At 30.0% G+C, this 21,207-nt stretch overlaps 4 protein-coding genes across 4 annotated transcripts; 3 read left to right on the plus strand and 1 right to left on the minus strand.

Annotated features, from left to right (window-relative positions):
• Nucleotides 1-6,632: 6,632 nt before the first annotated feature.
• Nucleotides 6,633-10,265, plus strand: LOC125811916 (AP2-like ethylene-responsive transcription factor At1g16060). The gene is made up of 8 exons (XM_049491462.1): nt 6,633-6,790; nt 7,780-7,862; nt 7,983-7,991; nt 8,075-8,163; nt 8,562-8,635; nt 8,744-8,794; nt 8,879-8,955; nt 9,700-10,265. Exons 1-8 carry the CDS (start codon nt 6,633-6,635, stop codon nt 10,263-10,265), a joined length of 1,107 nt encoding a protein of 368 aa, XP_049347419.1.
• Nucleotides 10,266-11,640: 1,375 nt separating this feature from the next.
• On the plus strand, nt 11,641-13,200 carry LOC125811917 (NAC domain-containing protein 83-like). Its single transcript, XM_049491463.1, has 3 exons — nt 11,641-11,824; nt 12,313-12,593; nt 12,685-13,200. Exons 1-3 carry the CDS (start codon nt 11,641-11,643, stop codon nt 13,198-13,200), a joined length of 981 nt encoding a protein of 326 aa, XP_049347420.1.
• An 896-nt stretch (nt 13,201-14,096) lies between these two features.
• On the plus strand, nt 14,097-15,949 carry LOC125811967 (E3 ubiquitin ligase BIG BROTHER-related-like). The gene is made up of 6 exons (XM_049491515.1): nt 14,097-14,215; nt 14,858-14,954; nt 15,048-15,133; nt 15,211-15,332; nt 15,616-15,724; nt 15,809-15,949. The coding sequence occupies exons 1-6, from the start codon at nt 14,153-14,155 to the stop codon at nt 15,863-15,865; spliced, it is 534 nt and encodes a 177-aa protein (XP_049347472.1). The 5' UTR covers nt 14,097-14,152; the 3' UTR covers nt 15,866-15,949.
• An 897-nt stretch (nt 15,950-16,846) lies between these two features.
• LOC125811962 (oxysterol-binding protein-related protein 1B-like) lies at nt 16,847-20,344 on the minus strand. Its single transcript, XM_049491509.1, has 9 exons — nt 19,970-20,344; nt 19,369-19,585; nt 18,536-18,957; nt 18,251-18,406; nt 18,003-18,170; nt 17,772-17,912; nt 17,475-17,687; nt 17,271-17,384; nt 16,847-17,126 (listed from the first exon to the last, which is right to left on the minus strand). The coding sequence occupies exons 1-9, from the start codon at nt 20,339-20,341 to the stop codon at nt 16,977-16,979; spliced, it is 1,953 nt and encodes a 650-aa protein (XP_049347466.1). The 5' UTR covers nt 20,342-20,344; the 3' UTR covers nt 16,847-16,976.
• Between the last annotated feature and the right edge of the window lie 863 nt (nt 20,345-21,207).

A 21,207-nucleotide genomic window follows, 5' to 3' on the forward strand; every position in this document is an offset into this window, starting at 1 on the left:
TTTGACCCTTCACTTGACTATCCGACGGTTTGGACTTATGAACCATAAATTGACATGGTTTACTCTTTGTAGCATATCCAATTAACATACAAATCCACAATCTTAGGTCCTATTTTGACCTGTTTGGGAATAGTTCCCTCATTTCCATTTCTCATATAGAATAGACTGTATTGAAAATCGTTAGATCATTATCTTTCAAGAGCTATTGCTTGTATATACTTTAAGGGGAAATAAGCAGTTCTCTATCAGGATACAACAAAGCCTAAACAAACAAAATTTTTTCTTGCTCCCTTTCTTAAAAAAAAGTTTTCTTTTATTTGTTGCTCTCTTTACTAACAAACAAAACTTTTTGTTTCACTCTTTCTGAACAGAAAACTTTTTGTTGTTCTCTTTTGCTATAATGATAGCATTCCCCACAAATTTTGTGGTAAATCTGAACTTATAAGTAGGACATTCAACATTTCCTTCAAAGTTCGGTTTTTTCCTAGCAACAATTTCATTAGATTGAAGTGAGTATGTGCAGTAATTTAATGGATGATTCCATTTTCCAAATATATTTCTGCAAAAGAAGATTCATATTCTCCACATCTACCACTTATAATCATGACAATTATTTTATCCAACTGATTTTCAACTTCAGTTTTATATTGCCTATATGTTTCTATTACTTCATCCTTACCATTCAACAAATAGACATAGCAGTATCTAGTGCAATTGTCAATAAAATTTATGAAACACTTTTTCCCACCACGAGATGGTGTTGACTTCATATCACAAATGTCAGTGTAAATCAATTCTAAGGGATTAAAATTCCTTTCAACAACACATACTTGACATTTTAATTTATTGCACTAGAAGTTAGGCAAGACTTCTAAGTTGATCAGTTTTTGCAAGATTTTGTAATTGGCATGTCCCAAGAGTTCATGTCACAAACAATTCGATTCAAGCAAGTAAGAACAAACAGAAATACTTGGTTTGAAAAGACCTTTCGTGAGGTAACCTTTACCTACAAATATTTTGTTCTTTACTTTTTATAACTTTGTCAAATACAAACTCAGTTTTAGAATAAGCACCTTGCCAGAAGTCCTTTCCATAGCATTCAATTTGTTATATAATTACCCATGACCACAGTCTCCTCGGTCCAATAAGGGCAATATGACCCAAATGTTTATTTTACAACAAAAACATAACCTATCACTTTTCACCAATGTTCATGTCTATACAAATAAATTTATTTTAATAGACAAATCTTTTCATGAAAAATCACAATATTTTAAGTGACACTTTTTTATCAAAGAATACAATTCTTTTGAACAAGTAATATAATTTTGTGGTTTTATACTAGTTTTATCATATACCAGTAAAGATAGACTTAACGACCACAATATCAAATATACTCCAAGAATTTTGTGGGTCTAACATAATACAAGAATGTCGTTAAATTTCATATCTTGTACTTTCAAATTTAAATTAGATAGTAAGTCTAATTTTATCTTTATCACAAGTAAAGAACCCCCACATTTTAAATATGTTCTCAAAAATATTTTTCAAGTATTTGAAATTATTTTCCACATAGATTTTCCTATGCTTTCAAATTGTATACCATCAAAATACACATTGGCAACACGAAACCTTCTTTTGGAGATTTAATCCATAGAAACACCCATTGCAGGCACAAAAATCACTAACTTTATGTCACTAGTGTTTTTTTTCCTTTCTATCACAATTAGAAAGATCACTTAGTATTTAGAATACTAACAATAAAGATTCAATCTTTATACAACTTATTTATAGTTTAACGATGAAGTGTTTATATTCTTCTAATCGTTAACCGAATGAACCTTGAATTCTGATGAAGTTTTTATATTCTTCGAATCAATTTCACATTCAGACAAAGTAGTAAATCAGAAAGGTTTTAATCTCCAGAAACCTCAAATACAACACTGTTTCTAGCTAACGATGAAAATTTTATCCTTTTCAAATCATTTAGCCTTAATATTCCTGACGATGATTTTATACTCTTCAAGTCAAAATATTCATTCAAACAGAGTATTTAACAAATTGGTGAAGTTTCTATATTCTTCAAATCAATGCACAATCTGATTTGTTCGTGAACTTCTTATATTCTTCAAATCAAAGGAGTAAAAAATCAGAAGGTTTAGTCTCCCAAAGTCAGATACAATCAAATTTCACATGGAGTAGAAAACTACAAAAGTTTTTTTCCCTCCTCTAAACAGAATACATATTAATAACAATAAAGATATATTCTGAGATCATCACAAAATGACCATCTATCCTAACATTTATGAAATAAATCTCATAACTTATGAAGGATAGAAAAAATAAAAAAATAAAGGGAAATAAAGATAGAACCTGATTTTTACTCCCATTGAGTCATATTTTATCTGTTAGCAATGATTCCATGCAAGTCACTTCTCTTGCTAATTTTTTTCTTTCTTTCTCAGTTTCCATCATATTCCAATTTTCCTTAGAAGACATTGAATTTCAACTAGAAACAAAACTCATGTTCAAATATTGTTAGGAGACAACATTTATTCATTTACTTCTTCTCATGGTTATAAAATCAAGAATATAGGAAAAATAATTAAAGTGCACATCTTAGCCTTTATGCACAAAATAACTTTTCTCATTGAAAAGAAAACTAAAGTGATGCAATGCTTGAATGCACTTGGAAAGAAAAAAAAATAATCTTACCTATCCAAGGAAATCATACTACAGAAAATATATTTGAACATATTAAAGTAGTACTACTTCATCCCAAATCTCTTTTATCATATGATAAAATAATTCTCTTTTTTTTCTCAATAAAAAGAACACAGAAAATAGAAGTAATTTTCTTACCACAGAAAATACCAACAATTTAAATTTCTTAAGCTTGTTATCTCCTGTATTCAAATTAGCAAACCAAAAATAATAAAAGATGAAAAGAAAAAGAAAAAGAAAAAGAAAAGAATTATCCGGGTCCACAGAATCCATTGTGTGTCCTTAAGAAATTTAATACTCTCAAGTACCCGAGGTTGTAGATTAATTCCTCCTAAGATAAAACGGATTAACCATTAAAGAAGTAGTGGTACCTCAAACTTCGATAATTTCAACGAACTCAAAATGACAGCAACGAATCACACACACAGACACGATCGATCGATTTTGTTTTGTAAGAAATGTATGCAGAAGAAGGGAAGAATTCAATGCAGAAAAAATGAGAGAAAATCTCTCTATTTATAGCCAACAAAGGGTAAAGGTCACAACTCTTTGGAAAAAAGACAACCTTTCAGAAAGGTCACAACTCTTTGGAAAAGGCACAACCTTTCAAACGGTCACAACCCTTTAGAAAAGACAGTTTTTCATAAAGGTCATAAAACCTTCGGCAAAGTTACAACCCTTCAAAAGAGTCACAACCCTTTATTTCATGTTCACACCTTTAAAACCCAACAATTTGATCATTACCATGATTTCAAAACTACAATAAAGAATTTTGTGGGATGCAAATTCTAACAAATAGAAGTGACTTCATACTTTATTCAATATAACTCTTTTTGGATTAGTCACAATCATATTGGGTCGTCACAAGGTCTATGTTGACTCGACCCTTAGATTGTACCAAAAGCTTGCAATACATTTTATGAATCGTAATGTTGAATTTGATTTTTGTTTTGCTTATAATTCCGTCAATGTGTTTTATAAATTGTGTTCACCTAATGCAATTTGTAAAAATCGTTCAACTAATGTGTTTATAAATCATATTATACTAATGTCATCATGCATCACATCTCGAATGCGGCCAATACGTATATAAATTTTATTCATAAGCTACATAGTTCAAATATGTTGGGAGAAATTAACAACTTCATGTTTTTGAGTGTAAGTTCCGAAATTAATACATGTGTGTCATGAATATAATTGAGACGGAAGATCCATATTATCAAAATATGTCAAAATATATTTGGAATCCTTGGGAAATGCCTCTATATAGAAGAGAGAAGTAAATCTACGAGGTTTTTGCTGTGAAGTTGTCGATCTCTTTATTCTCTTAGTTGCTAAATTAATTTTGGAACCTCTTTCCCTTCTTCCTTAGTTGCTAATATTATTATGATTAAATAAAAGAATTTTAATCACTCAACAAATGTGATATATCCAAATATTTCCAGATATTAAGACAAATGGTTGCAGAAGAACTAGAAGGATAACTTAATTTAAAAGAGCTTTTCAAGTAGCAGTATTCATTGGTATACTATATACTTTATAACTCTTTCATATTATCCATTCAATTAATTAGAAATTGAATAAATGATCAAGTTATAATTCTGATTTAATTTTTCTTTGCTAAACAACTGACAAATGGTTCATTTCTAGTGGTTTTAGGTAAATATATAGGATTGAAAGCCAAATGGCCAATCTGATAGGTTAGTTGAGTTTAACTTGAAAAACTTGTATACATGTGACATTTGGATTTTCTTTTAACACTTTAATATACCAAAAAGATCTATCAACACAAAAATCCATTTATTAGCTTTTATATAGAAGTACATTTAAAAGTATATCTTGCAATAGATCTATATATCTAGTGGATAGAATTGACATCACCTTTAGATAAAGATTGATGTATACATTTTATATATATGGAAAATTATTGAAGCCTTTCCTAAATAACCATATCATATATATAATTAATAACGAGTCTGCAGAATAATATCTTGATATTTGTAAGGAAAATTTAAATTGAATAATGATGGTAATGTGGAAACACAACAAACTATAAAATACTAAATTTAGGAAAAGAAAACGGGGATATGAACTAGAAGTGGCAATATTTATTGTTGTAAAAAGATTTAACAATAATTGAGTTAATATCATAATATTCAGAGTTACAAAAGTCATTAATTATATTTATTACCGTTAAATATAATATAACTATAACTATTTTATTACCGTTAAATAATTGTTGTTAAACCCTATCTTTGTTGTAGTGATATATCAGAAGAGGACATGTAATCCACATAGGCGGAGCCAAGATTAGAAATTTGGGGTTCTACATTATAGAATCCGTCTCTAATCCACTATCTTAGGGCAATTATTGACAACTATAGATACTTATTGAAAGCCAACAAAATAAATATTAAACACATGTAAAAGAGACAAATAAATATGCAACATTTTGGCAAATGAACGTCATAAACACCAAAAGAATTTGGTAATTTGGAAAGAGGTGATAAGGAAATTTATCCTTGCAAGCAGAAGCTTCGACGAAACCTTTTTAAATTCCAAAGATAACATAAATAAATAAACAAACAAACAATAGGTTAGTAACAAATTATTAATAAATAAATAAATGGAGTCTTTTTGGGTGTCCAAATTAATGAAAAATGAATAGTGATAGACTGAGGCCATTAAGGCAATTCCAAGAGAAAAAATAAACTACAATAATTTTTGTCATAATAACTTTTGGGTGTACGTAATTAATTAAACATATTTTCAACTTCATGTAACTTATAATTTTGAAGGATTTAACTATATATATACTGATAATGCATAGTGCAAATAATTTATTTTCGCGTTGTTAGACTTTTAATATGTGTAGCTTGTGATTTGACTTTTTTAAAGATTATTAATGTCATTTATTATGAAGAGTTAACTGAAAGCATATAATATAATTATCATTTAAGTGACTTGATAAATATATAGAAATATAACCTTTAATATTTTTGGAAGTTAACCACATTAATTTCACCATCTCACATTAATTGTCATGATTCCTTTTGAAAGTCTCTTTAGTATTTTATAAAAGATACAATACTTTTTTCTGAGTTTAAGCCATATACACATGATAATTGATATAAAATATATCTACGTACATTAATTATCAGATGAATAATTAACAATCTTTACTAATATAGTTTGTCGTGCTGCTTCACCATTAATTAAAAATTTATGTTGAAAGCATTATTCTCTGAATTGACCCTACAGTGTGCAATTCAGATTTAGTCGAGATTCTAATGTGGACTTCGTATGTCAAATAGGGGAAAAAACAATCTTATATAAGCACTGATTGGTATCTATCAAAAACTAATAACTACTTTTTGGTTATGATCATAGGTTAAAATTCAATATTAAATATATGAAGGAAATGTTGTCCAATAAACCAAAAGCATTGTTACGTACTAAAATACAGTGAATCAAACGCATTTACATAATTATATTCAATAAATCTTAAACATATTGACATATTACATACACTACTCAATACATAAATGAAATTAATTAAAAAGCATAAACCACAAAATCAAGTAAAGACACAAAGAAAAAATCATGCAGGCCATATAAAGATGACAAAAATAAATAAATAAAATCTCATATATTGCCGGCTATTTTCTTAATTAATTGACAGCACAACATGTTCTTCCAAAAATCGAAACTTCCTTAATTTCTCTCTTAAAAATTATCATCATTTTTAATCATAAAAAAATGTAAAAATAATAAATTAATAAAATTCTTTTTTAAATCATAAAATCTTAGATTAATTCCCTTTAAAAAGCCCCATTATATCCATTGGAAGACTTAGTCATTTCTTTTGAAAGAGTCTTTGTTTTTTAAAAAAATATTACAAAGTTTTAATGGGGAAATTATCACAGCAAAATCAGATTAGGAATAATTCAAGTACTAATAATGGAAATAATATTATTGGTTCAATTGTTAAAGTGAAAAGAACTAGAAAAACTGTGCCAAGAGACTCTCCACCTCAACGTAGCTCCATTTATCGAGGAGTCACAAGGTTTAATTTATTTTCTACAATTATATTATTTCATGTCGATTCTTATTTTGTATCTTCATGTTGTATATGTTCAAGTATGTAGTCGTTGAGATTTGAATTCACGATCTTTTGCATGCACTAATATCATAATGTTGAAACGTGTCATGACTCATACATTCATACATGGTATCAAAACAAACAAACAAAGGTTCTCAGTTTAAATCTCATTATCACACGTTATTTTATATCTTCATGTTGTATATGTTCTTATTTTGTTCTTTAAATTGTTGATGTTTTGTTCTTTAAATTGTTGATGTTTTGTTCAAGTATGTGGTCATTATGTTTGCACTAATATCATCATGTTGAAATATGTCATGACTTACGTACATTCGGTACCAAAGCAGATAAATGTACTGAGTTTAAATCTCACTGTCATACATTATTTTGTATCTTCATATTGTATATGTTCTTGATTTTCTTCTTTAAGTTGTTGATGTTTTTGTTCAAGTATATATATGGTCGTTGAGACTCGACATAATTTACGACCTTCTATGTTTGCACTAATATCATGTTAGAAATGTGTCATGACTCACACATTTAATTATGATATCAAAGCAAATAAATATTCCGAGTTCAAATCTCATTGTCACACATTATTTTGTACTGGTATATATATGTTCTTGAATTTGTTCTTTAAATTCTTGATGTTTTTGTTCAAGTATGTGGTCATTGAGACTTGATCAATTCACGACCTTTAGTCTGTACTAATATCATAATGTTGAAATGTGCTATGATTCACACATTCAAATATATATGATGCTAAAGCAGAGACAAACGTCCTGAGTTCAAATCTCACTGCCACAGATTATACAAGATAGATTTCCACGTGCTAAATCATGAAAAATAACTATTGGTTGCACGTACATGAGGAGTCGTATTGAAAATATTATTAAATAATAGTTTAAATTTTTAAATGAGATTATCGCACACTTTAACTGTTATTTATTCAGGCATCGATGGACGGGTAGGTATGAAGCTCATTTATGGGATAAGAATTGCTGGAATGAATCTCAGAACAAGAAAGGAAGACAAGGTTCATAATTTAAATTTTTTTCTCCCACCATTTTATTTTTCAATTTAATTAATTCTCTAAGCTGCTAAACTAATTGACTTTTTTTTTGTGAAATGGTGGACTCTAATGGAAATAATGCAGTTTATCTTGGTATGTATCATTATTTAAATTTTCTTGATTTTATATTTATTTGGTAAGTGAATAATAAATTTAATTAAAACTATTATTTTTAGGTGCTTATGATGATGAAGGAACAGCTGCTCATGCTTATGATTTGGCTGCACTTAAATACTGGGGAAGTGAAACCATTCTTAATTTTCCGGTAATTAATAACTCATCTTAATTAAATTCTTTTTTTATTATTTTATAAAACAGTCATTCACAAACTAATATATAAAAAAATTCGAAGATAATTGAAATTGTTATATATTTCAACATGATACTAGATCAGATATATGTCACGAGTTTGAGTCTCACTATCATTTATTATTTAAAAGAATCTTCACGTACTTGACTTATACTTGACTTATGAAGAATCAAATTCGCACGTGAGAAAAAATCAAATATTTGGATCAACAATATAATAAGCAAACATTTTTGATTGTGTAAAAATATTTATCAAGTAAATCTTTAAAATTACGTAATTCTCTAATAACATAAGATTTTATATGAAATAATCGATCATATATTTCGAATATTGATATTATCTTATCCTTTTAGGTATCAACTTATGAAAAGGAAATCCTAGAAATGGAGAATCAGTCTAGAGAAGAATATATTGGATCATTGAGAAGGTAAGTTAATTAACTTGAGTACTAAATTAATGTTATTTTATTTTCACTTAGAGGGGAAAAAAAGTTTTTTAATTATTTGTTTGATTAATCAATTGGTATAATATATAGGAAAAGTAGTGGATTCTCAAGAGGGGTTTCAAAATATCGTGGAGTTGCAAGGTATCAAATATAATTAACGATATTTTGTAATATTATTGTTTTGATTTGTTCCAACTGAGCATTTTATTCATCGATCGATCGCAGACATCACCATAATGGAAGATGGGAAGCTCGAATAGGCAGAGTTTTTGGCAATAAGTATCTTTATCTTGGAACATATGGTAAGTACCTTTTTATAAACATGTATATTAATTACCTAATCATACTCATTTCAAAGCTAGTATAAAAAAATATTACTATTTTAATTTATTGTAATAACTAACCAGTCTTTTTTTCAAGGGAGAAAAGACAAATATACCCCAAACTATCGTAAATGGTATGCAGATACCCTCGTCATACTTTTGGGACATTGGTTCCCCTATCGTTCAAAAACTAGAGCATATATATCATTTATACTAACGGACATACACGTGTCATAATCTTATTCACCGACCGACATTTATTAAATATTGAATCGACGGATAAGATTGTTCTACGTGTCCCTATTTAGTATTTCGTTAGAGTGAATGGTATATATGCTCTAGTTTTTGGATGGCAGAGCATCAATGTCCCAAAAATATGACGGAGGGTATCTACATACCATTTACGATAGTTTGGATATATTTGTCCTTTTTCCCTTATTTTAAAGTAATTAATCTCACAAGTCATATGTTATATATATATATATATTAGATAAATCAATATATAACCCATAATCACAATATACATGAATACTAGTTTGCAATACTAGATAAAAAAAAATGTCACATTTAAATAATTGTGAGAATCCTTAATCTATGACATTAAAGATATATTTTTATTTAATTAATTATTTTATTAACCTGATTCTTTTTCATAGCCTAATTAAACAGGTGAAAATTAAATATATATTTTTTTGATAGCTTTTTTTTAATTTTGTGTTTTAGCTACACAAGAAGAGGCTGCAACTGCATATGACATGGCAGCTATTGAATATCGTGGACTAAATGCTGTGACCAATTTTGACCTTAGTCGTTACATCAAATGGCTAAAACCTAATAAGAACAATCAATCAAACCCTAATGTTGAAACTAACATGATTCCAACTCCAAATCATAGTAATGGATCGACCACGATCACAACCACGACAACAACCTCATCCTCTATAGGTCTTGTTTATCCCGATCTACAACTTACTACAAACATGCCTATTTCTGATGTCTCAGTCTCTCAAAGTCGACCATCTTCTGCTACGTCAGCTCTCGGACTATTGCTCCAATCTACGAAGTTCAAGGAAATGATGGAAATGACATTAGCTGTCGAGTGCCCGCCTGCACCGATCGAATTGCCCGACCCGGACCCACCACAAAGTAGTAGCTTCCCTGAGGATATAAAAACTTATTTTGATACTCAAGAATTTGGTAATTTTGGTCATGATCAAGGAGAGGATTTGGTCTTTAATGAGATCAATTCCTTAATGCAACCCCTTTTGCAATTTGATTATGATGCTTAATTAGTCAAAGATAAATTGATATAGTGTCAATTTTCTTTTATTAATTTTTTATATATACATATGGTTGAGGAAATAATGGGAAATTCTTATCTAGGAAGTGTTTACTAGCTCTAGAGACACTTCCTATATAAGTATTTTCCAAATGTGATTTAGGTATAACAAAAATTGAGGAGAATATGTATTGATTATTGGAGAATATTATTTGTAGATAGATGAAATAATTTGCTTAATTCTCATCAACATTAATATTTAAGTTGTTTATTATGATCATTTGAAATAATAAATATTTGTAGTTTTTTTCTCATGTCTCATTTTACGTAAATTAATTATCGCAAGTCATTTTCTCTTTAATTGTATTAAAGTTGTGTGGTTGGAGGAGTTTGACATTGATTCATATCGTGCATGTGTACTAGATGGTATGTGTCCGTGCGTGTGCCTGAGCTAAATATTTATCTATTTGTAGTTGTATGAAATTATGTTGGAATTAATGGAAATTTGAAAGTTGTGAAAACATATTTATTGATTAGTTATAACATGTTATTAATCTTATTTTACTTTTAAAAAAATTATATCAAATCAAAATCCAACACACTCTTGATAGAAAAAGTAAATATTTTCATTAAAAAGGAAGAAATAATTATGCATCTCAAAAATAATTTTAAATATATTCACAACTCTGCATTTTTAAAAACTAAAAGAGTACGCTTTAAATAAAAAATAAAAAATTTAAGGTCTTCAATTTATTTTCGACTTTAGGCCACTAATATGCTTGAGCCAGCCCTTTAATATCCAAAACATGAGGAACCTTAGTAATTCCCTTTTAAATAGAAACTATTTCATATTCTATAAAAACTTATCCGTATAAAGTTCTTTTTTATGTTTTTTTCTAAAAAAATTCGTATCGATTAAAATCCCACAAACAATTAAAACAAATGAAATACTATTATTAGAAAAAAGTAAACCTTTTTATTAAAAATTAAAAAAAAAATAACTTTACATCTCAAAAATAATTTAAAATATATTAATAGTTCCGCAATTCTAAAAACTAAAATGCCGCTTAATGGCAAACAGTTTGGACCGGTACTAGCTTGTACGTACCCTGTTAGCTAACTTGTTCCGGTAAAAGTACGGTAGAATTCATATTTATAATTTGCCTAAATTAATCTTTTCCTTTCTAATCCAAATTACAAATTAAAGTGGGATTATCAAAATTAATCTTTCCATATTAAATTCTATTTCTCTAATCCAAATCATACATTACGTAGGATAACCAAAACATTCCTATAGATACACTCAATTCTCTCTGATTCTTTATTTCACAAACCCTAAAATTTATACTATAGTCTTTCTCTACTTATTTATTTTTTGAATTGTTATGGCTTTATCAAATTATGAATATGATCGTCAATGGAAGAATATATTACCAATAGGCTTCCATTTTGTGCCAACGGATGAAGAATTGGATATGTATTTGAAACTTAAAGGTTCTAATGGTTATATTCCACCTGGAATTTTTACTGATCTTGATATTTATGAATATGAACCTCATCAACTATCTGGTACACATTCTTATCCTTAGCTAGCATTTTTTTTAGTTAAAAAAAATTCCTCCTGATTTATGGATTTTTTTAAAAAAAATTCTTGATGAATTTGTTGGGTATTTGTCCTGAGTTTCTTACCATAAATGTAAAGTCTTTATATTTGGCTAGTCTGTATTTCTTCTAATTTAATCGGCATTCACAAACCCAGAGACTTTGTGAGTTTAATTTGTGGGATATCACTAGCTTATACCAGCTGCACAAGGACACTTCTATGTTATTTATGGATGCACTGTTAATTGTATCTTACTTTCTGCTAGTTTCTTAAGATAGATATACATATATACACATGATTTTTTTTTAAGTTAATAGGTGCACGTGCACCCTCACCAACCATGTGGATCCACTTCTGACTTGTGTGAACCTCTTTGTATTCCAAATTTAAAGTTTTTATCACGATTTTATTGATTAAGAATATTATACTAATTTGAGTTTATTTTGCTTGCTAGGGTTTGCTGAAAAACATTGGAATGGACGTATGTATTTCTTTACTTTATCAAAAAAGAAGTTTGGTAATGGAAATAAAATTGCAAGAAATTTACATTCAGGAAAAGGTTATTGGAAATCTACACAAGCACGTAAAGATATAGCAAAAACCAATAATACAATTGGAACAAAAACTCCTCTTGCCTACTTTAAATCAAGTCCAAATAATTCAAAAGGCAAAAAAACTTCTTGGCTTATGTCAGAGTATAGATTTCCTACCAATTCTCCACTACTAAACAATGAGGTATGTAAACTTTTTATTTAATTTCCTTCTTATTTTTCAAGTAAATTCTATGATTATATTTGACTAACTTTTTTTATTTTTATTTTTATAGTCAGATTATGAGTTAACACTTTGTGTGATATACGATCAAAGTCGAAAGAAGAATGACGACGACAACGATAACGATAATGACAATGATAATGATAATGACGATGATCAAATTTTTAATAAATCATCGTGGTCAGATGAACATTCTTCTTCGTTGCAACAATATCAACCACTCATAAATATTACTGACATTGCTTCCACTTCAACCATGCAACCAAGTTTTTCTCATCAACTACCCTATGGTGTTTTGGACAATTTTGATAATAATTATTCAAATGGACAAAATCATGATTTTCATGGATATGATCCAAATATATATCCATATCTCAATTATGACAACTTTACTTATATAGGAGATGAGAAAATAGGTGATATTTCAAATAGTAATCTTGTTGATTCTATTGATCAAAATACATTGGAAATATGTGTGGCTCCAGTTTCTCAAGATGATCAAAGACCATCAACTGATAACCAAGATTATGATCATCAACAACTGAAGATGAAGAAGATCAAAAGATAGAAATTTAGACATAGGTTATGATAAAGTTTTACATATATATATATATATATATATATATAACGTATTGATTTATTTGAAAGAATAATGCATACTATTTGTGTTTATACATGTACATTTAAATTTTAATATGAAATATCCTATATGGTAGTGCTAAGTACTATTGTTGTCCACACTCTCAAGTAACTAGCTTTTGTTTTCATGTATATTTGCATGTACACAATTAAGGGGTAAGGTCACAAAAATGTTTTCTTACGTATTTTTAAATTTGGAAAGCGATTGATTATCTTTATCTTGGGGCGGCTCAAGCATATCAGAAGCCTAAAGCCAAAAAATGATATATTGGAGCCCTTAAACTTTTTTTTATCTATTTGAAGTCTATTCTTCTAGTTTTTTTTAAGAGAGTTGTTAGTATATTTGAAATTATTTTTGAGATACAAAGTTATTTATTTATTTTTAATGAAAATATTTACTTTTTTTTTCTATAACACTAGTACTCCATCCGATTCTATTATTTGTGAGATTTTGACTTGACACGAAATTTTAAAAAGTACAGAAGATTTTCGAATATTATAGTTTAAAACTAACGATATCTGTAATACACCAAAATATTCTTTAATCTTGTGATCTTAAACATGAAAGAAGAACGAAACTAATGAAAAATATATAGTATCAATTGTTAATGCAACCAAGACATATTCTAAATTATTAATTGATATGAAGTAGCACACAAAGACAAAACTTGAAAACAAGAATATTGGAATCTTAGAAAATTGAATGCAAGTGCTTTTAGATTTCTTTCTTTGCTTTGCATGAAAGTTTCTTAAGACTTAAGTTAACCCACAAATTCCTCCATATTTCTCATTATAACATCCCATTCAATCCATATTATTTTTGCCATCTAATTGCATAAATTAAGTTAACAAATTAAAGAAATACTTATTAATTAATTATTATGGCTGATGATGAACAGAGGAAGCCAACTACCAGAAGAACACCTCTTAGCCAAATAGATGAGGTATGTATTATACTTTTTTATACTCTAATCTTGTGTTTAAAATTTAATTCTTGTTGTATGGTGTGACAGAGCCAAGATTTTTACTTAGGAGAATCATAATATAATTTAGGTAAAAGACTGAAATATGTCATCGAACTTTGAGAAAATACTCATTTATGTCATCCATTAAAAGTTTGGATCACCATTCATCTATGTCATTATTTGTTAACTGAAACGACATAGATGAGCCAAACTTTTAATGGATGACATAGATGAACATTTTCTCAAAGTTTGATGACATATTTGAGCCTTTTTCTTTTAAAAAAATGATTTAATTAATGGCGTCGTCATATCATAATTAACCACGTGTAAAAGATGGTTTTGTAAAATAGAAATTGTTTTCCATTAACAAATAATGGCATGGATAAGCATTTTCTCAAACAAAAATGACATAGATGAGCCAATTTTTTAACGGATGACATATATAAACCTTTTTCTCAAAGTTTGATTACATATTTGAACTTATTCCCATGTAATTTATACCTTGCAAGAAAATTTGACATATATATGTACATATATACATAAAAAGATTATTATTTTTTGCGACTAACGAAAAAGGAATTAACAATTTGCATGGAAATTAATGAATGTGTGATATTTCAGGAAAGGGTATGTATTATGTTGTCTATGGATGAAAGTGAAAGTGAAGATGAAGAAATTACTGCCTCTGATGAAGAATTTTTAGACAGTGAGATTCAAGGTAATTAATTAATTTAATTACCTTATTCTATAAGAAAGTAATCAATGGTCTCGAGTTCAAGCCTTTGAGATATGAAATCGCCTTTGTTTGTAGATTTTGAGTTAGAGTTCTACGACGATGAGTATGATGACGATAACATGGAGGAAGATGATGTCGATCCAGATGAATTATCTTATGAGGTATATAATATGATAATTTGTAATGTTTAGTTCAAAAAATACATGAGATTTACTTAAGTATATAAATGTTGTTACAGGAATTAATTGCTTTAGGAGAATTTGTTGGAGTAGAGAACAGAGGATTAACTGAAGAAGAAATCAACAAATCCTTACATTCTTCTACATTTCAATCCAATAATTCCAAGACACTTGTCGACAAGTAAGTGGTCAAAAATTAGATATTAACCCAAAAAAGAGAAAAAATTAAATCATTCATATAATAATTTTAGTTATTTTTTTCACGTGGTCAACATGACATATAAGACGTGATTATCACCTCTTGGCCATTAGAATTTCTTTGGTTTCCCACCTGGAGTTTGATACTGACATTGGCGTCGATTGACTAATCTGTTTGCATCATGTAAGGTCTATTTAAGGAAAACGCTTTGACTGAATAATTTATAACACATTGAAAAAGTGATTATTTTTGGATGAATATATAGGTGTGTTGTGTGTCAATTGGACTATGAAGAAGGAGAAAAGTTAGTAGCACTTCCATGTGATCATCCCTACCATTTAGATTGTATAAACAAATGGCTCCAAATAAAGAAGGTAATTTAATTGTTAAATACTCCTAATTTATATTTTTAGCCAATTTTTTGATGTTTAATACTTCTATATATTTTTCTTTTGCAGGTTTGCCCCATATGTAGTGATGAGGTCTCAACTACTAATGTTCCCAAGGAACTATAGCTCTATGTCACTTGTATTAAAAACCAAATTATTGTATTGAAATTAGTCAAAAGATTTATTGAATGTGTCAAGGGAAATTTGGAACATGGATTAAATGCACAAATTTTTCAAAAAATATTGTACTAACATAATTTGTATTTGAATTGAAGGGTATGACCTTCATTTTCTCTGTTTATAGATGTAATGTTCATGTTTATCTTTGTATATGAACTTTCACCTTGTTTAGAAAACAAACAACTTTCGTTTCTAAGCTGACTAGAGATGGATTCAGGATTTTGAATGTATGCGTTCCTACAACGATATGACATATATTTATAGATATTTTAGTAAATTGTTGGTTTCATGGGAACTTGTAATTAACCTTCTAGATCCAATCCTAAATGCTTGCTTGAATTTCAAAGAAGATTTGGAACATATACAACAGGATGGACTTGGAAAGCCTATAAAGAAGAACAAAAGAAACTTTCTAGTTTCTACAAAAAGAAAATAGTATAGTACAAGTAAAAGGTAAAACATGCTCTCTTTTATGACCTTGGTGTCCGAGCCAACTTACATGCACCGCGACTATTCCAGGGGTACCTGCTATCTCCCAACAACACATGTACCATATAACTCTATCCATCAAAACTTGAACAGGTGTGACAGAATTCACCTAGTCATGTTTTGACATCTAATGATCCTAAGTAAGTCTTTTCATGCTATAAAACAGAACAATGCTCCCTTGAATTTCAAGGAAGATTTGGGGGCATATACAATATCATGGACTATCAAAACCTAAAAAGAAAGAATAATAAAAAACTCTCTAGAAAAATAAAATAAAAGAGTACTATAGTACAAGTAAAAGGCAAAAACAGCCTTTTTCTTCCCCTTTCACATCAACCACCTCCAACTTATGTTTGATTAGACTCTTCAAAAATGGCGATGGGTGTGTTTCTGATCCTCCAAAAGTAGTACATTTTCGGAGGATCTTGAACGGCAACATAGCCTCCAATCCTATATGACTATATCCACTTAGACTTTTCATTTGTCTATGTCTATTTACATGTTGTGGTTTATCCCCTTTTGCCTGTCCATTACTTGCATGAAAATTGCAAAAGGACTAAAAGGTGTCTTAAGTTTCTTCAGAAAAAATATGTGGACATGATTCCCATTTACCAGTTTCTCTAGCTTCCCAATATCCTCCTCTATACTGATATGTATCACTACCTTTTGGCTTTCTAAACCACCTTGGTTTCCACCCTTTTTCCTGCATCTGTGATGCCTGCATGACAACAACTTGTCACGCGAAAAACCTCACTCATCCGCGAAGAGAGCAAAAAATGAACTATATTTTTCAAGAATTTGTGTATGAAATGAACTAAATGATACATCTAATGAGAATATTCATGGAACTAGCTAACGTTACCTGACGTTGCCTCTGTTCTAGGCGTAACTTCTCTGAGTTAGCAACTTCATATTCTCCATTTTCAAGAAATCTTTGATCAGGTCTAAGCCTTGAATCTGTTGGAGGCAACTTTTCCTGTTTGCAGAAACCGCGAAAGAAGAATGTAAATAGATTTTGCATAAAGCAGAAGTATCAGTTACAGATAGGACTATCAATTATAGGTACCTCAAGATCAGGAGAGAGCTCATTAAGTGTGACAGCGAAACGTGTAAAGCTGTACTTTGTTTGAAAACTTGATGGTTTGCTTTGCTTCCAAAGCAAATACGCCATATCTTGTCCTAAATCCATCGATAAATTAGAGTAACTCAAACTTTCATCCCATTTCCCAAACACAGTTGCTGCTGTTTTTCCACTCTTATCTTGTACAACTCCTTGTACCTACAATGCCAAATTTTAGTAAGTAGGTACAAACACCGATAATGTGGTATATACAAACACCGATATAATGTGGAGGTACTATACCTGGTGTGGATTTCTATTCATAATGGATTGCTTCTTAAATTTAAGCTTGCAAGAGTAGCCACCACTTCCTTGGATATGCATCGTACCAAAGTGATCACAATAGACTTTCCCTATAACGAGGTTGTAGATGGACGTTGTTACCTGATATAGTCTAAGTTAAACATTTCAACAAGCATATGATAGATACAAGTAGTCGTTGCATTGCTTGTCGATCCATTACATTACACTTACCTTGCTCCATTGGAATACTTCTCCATCATCGAACTCTAAGTTAAGAACACCAACTGGATCAAGTTGAATTGATGGACCCCAAAATTTGCTTTTTAAATTGGTATCTCCCCACATTTTCCAACCGCGGCCTTCACAGTAGCATGCAAGAATCAAGGGATGATGACTTACCTATGTCAACAGGTTTAAAACATAAGCATTTTATTGTCATTTCGTTGAGAAAAGAAAGCATGAGATCGATTGAACTGTACCTTCTCCGAGATGAAACGTAGTCCCTTGTCTGGGTAATTGGCTTCATATGTCTCACCCAATAATGGATTAAATGGCTTGAATTTTCTACCTTCTGTGCAAGCATATCCCGATACAGCAAATGCTGCAACATTAAGCATCCTCATAAGGCTATTTCCCTACAAAAAATAATGTTCAAAGCAATCACATCTCAAATAGCTAAAGTGGAAAACATTGAGTTCAAAGGACTAAGTTCTACTGGAAAAGGAAAACACACAACGTTCACACAACTCGTTGGAAATGCTTACCGTTCTCCCCCATTCATATGCTTGATCAAGAAGGTAAGAGTACTCAAAATCTTCGAAACATTTCTGCAAAGAAGAGAGGGGTTCATTGAAGTAGACAGGAAGACAAACTCTAGTTAGATCTTTCCCGATGTTATCTTTGATCATCGACCAAAGGCTTATTCCCTTCTCCTCATTAACGGGGTCAGGCAATTTCTCTCTTCGCTCTATGTAAGGGTAGTCACATTCGACAAATCTCATAAAAGAACTAAGACCATCTTCAGATGGATGAACCTCCTCATTATCAGAATCAAAAGATGAGCTTTCATCATAACAATTGGCGGTTCTCAAGGAACACGTAGAAAGACAATCTAGAGCATCAAAAAACAAGTTATCAGTGTGAACATCATCATCATCATCTTCCTTCGATCTGCTTGTGTTTCCTCCTGCAAAATACCAAATTAGTTAAGAGAACTTTCTCCATATTAGTAAGTTATGGTTGCAATGAACTTATAAAACAATATTCCACTTATCATTACTTAATCGTCTAAACCATATTCTTATACTACCATTTTGATCACTTCTTATGGACTCGTTGAGAATGATTCTGATCTAGTTCATGGCCTAATAGAAGTAGAGAGCGCTCTAGTGGGATCTTCACGGACAGAAAAAGATTGTAGTTAGTTTGATAACGATCAAGTAACATTGCTTCTTCTCACTAGCTCACATATCCAAGTTTTCAAACATTGCATTTAACTATGAGAAAACAAAGTAAAGAGCAAAATAAAGAAACAGAGAAAAAAAAGAAGAACAATATAATGATAGCTCTAGTTTTATGAAAATTTCATGATATTAACCTTTCATATCGCTCTCTCGAGTTCCAACCTTGCAATTGTTGTTCATTCTAGGCATATGAACAAAATCACTTGTTATAAATGCCTTCTTTGCTCCAAACAATCCTTCTAACCATATTAACCTATCGTCCTTCGACTCTGCCCTCAATTGCAGCTTCTTCTTCCCAGTAATTATCAAAAACCTTCGATCGTCTGAACAACTTCCCATTACTGTTGAGTCCTATATAGATAGTAGTGTTAAGATAATATCCAATCCAAAATCAAAATCAATCTTACAAAACATATGATTCCATTTTCTCATACAATTACGTATCAAGGACAGTCTGGTGCACAAAGCATCCCGCGTTCATGCAGGGGGTCTAGGGAAGGAACGCATCCCAAGATGTGTAATGTAGACAACCTATTCTAATATTCTTAATATATGTCAAACGCCTTTATTTCTTTTTTAAACTCCGTGCCTACTCAAAACACCCTAAAAAAAATTAAGGATTCATATACAAATAAGAACAAAAATTAGCTTTTTTGACCTTATATATACCAAAAACCATCATTTTTCCTTTTGGAAGACAATCCAGAAAGCATAATATCATTATAAATTAGATACCTTAAGGTGTATTTCACGTAATGGTTTTCGAGGGAGGAATTGGTCAGATGGAGTTGTTTTACATGTGTTGATGAAACGAAATGATTTCTTCCCTATGACAGTGAAGCCATTCTGTGTTTCGAAATTAAAAACTTGTCCATTGATTTTATAGTAGAAAAGAACACCGTCATGAAGAACAAACCAACGAGGCCTCCATCCTCTACCAAAATTTGCCCATTTGTATAAAATTCCACAAATTCCATTATCCAAATTATCACTATTGTTATTATGTAGTTTGGAGGAACGTTTTCCGGGAGGATGATGACGTACAACCACCGTGTTTTTGTCAGCCACGGCGGTGACACAGCACAAAAAATGCATGAGTTTTTGCATTAATCAAAAAGTTTCAAGGAAAAATTCTAAGAGATGAAGAAAAAATTATCAATTTATTCAAATTTGTTCTTTTGCCGCGAAAATAGGAGATTTTTAAATAATGGACGATAAGGAGTCATTAACTAATTATCCATTTCAGAAACTTTATTAGTGGTACCAATAAGTGTCTCACTTAATGTCGTAAAACTCTATCCAATCAATTTAACTTCTTGTAGTATGTTACTCTTTTATTTTATAAAGTCATAATACATAAATGTATTCTATAATAACTTGACATTAGGATATATATGTCATTTAAGTTTAAGTGTGCATAACCAGATATTTAAACTTATATAAAGTTTAATTAATAAGCAGATATATGCATCCTACATGACGTCCTACAAATCAATTTGAGTGTATCTCACGTGAATTATCATGTAGGACACTCCGTATATGAAACGTGTGTCTATTTATTCAACTTTCTGTAAAATTTAAATGTCTAGACACCCAAAATTTGAGAACATGATGTCAATTGAGGTCAAATCGTTAAAGGGTATTATACCTTTTACAAATGATCATATCATCATGGTTACTATGAGGATTTTCTTGTTGTTATTAATGTATATATTTAATTCTCTTTGCTTTCATTATACACAAGCCTAAAACATTTATTTGGATTTCTCTTTGTGACTTCTAAAATTTCCTATAGTACCACCAAAAAAGATATGATGGAGTTGTTTTCTCCTAATAAATGGTTTCGAGTTTGAGCCCTATATATGAAAAAATTCTTGATAGGAATCATTATCTCTCGAACGAGGCCCTATTCGATACAAATCCAAATTAGTCCGACTCCAATACAAATAAGATACCCGAAAAAAAAACTTAAA

The sequence above is a fragment of the Solanum verrucosum genome, unplaced genomic scaffold (genome assembly GCF_900185275.1).
Source record: "Solanum verrucosum unplaced genomic scaffold, falcon-dt-bn FXZP01000238.1, whole genome shotgun sequence".
NCBI classification, from domain to species: domain Eukaryota; kingdom Viridiplantae; phylum Streptophyta; class Magnoliopsida; order Solanales; family Solanaceae; genus Solanum; species Solanum verrucosum.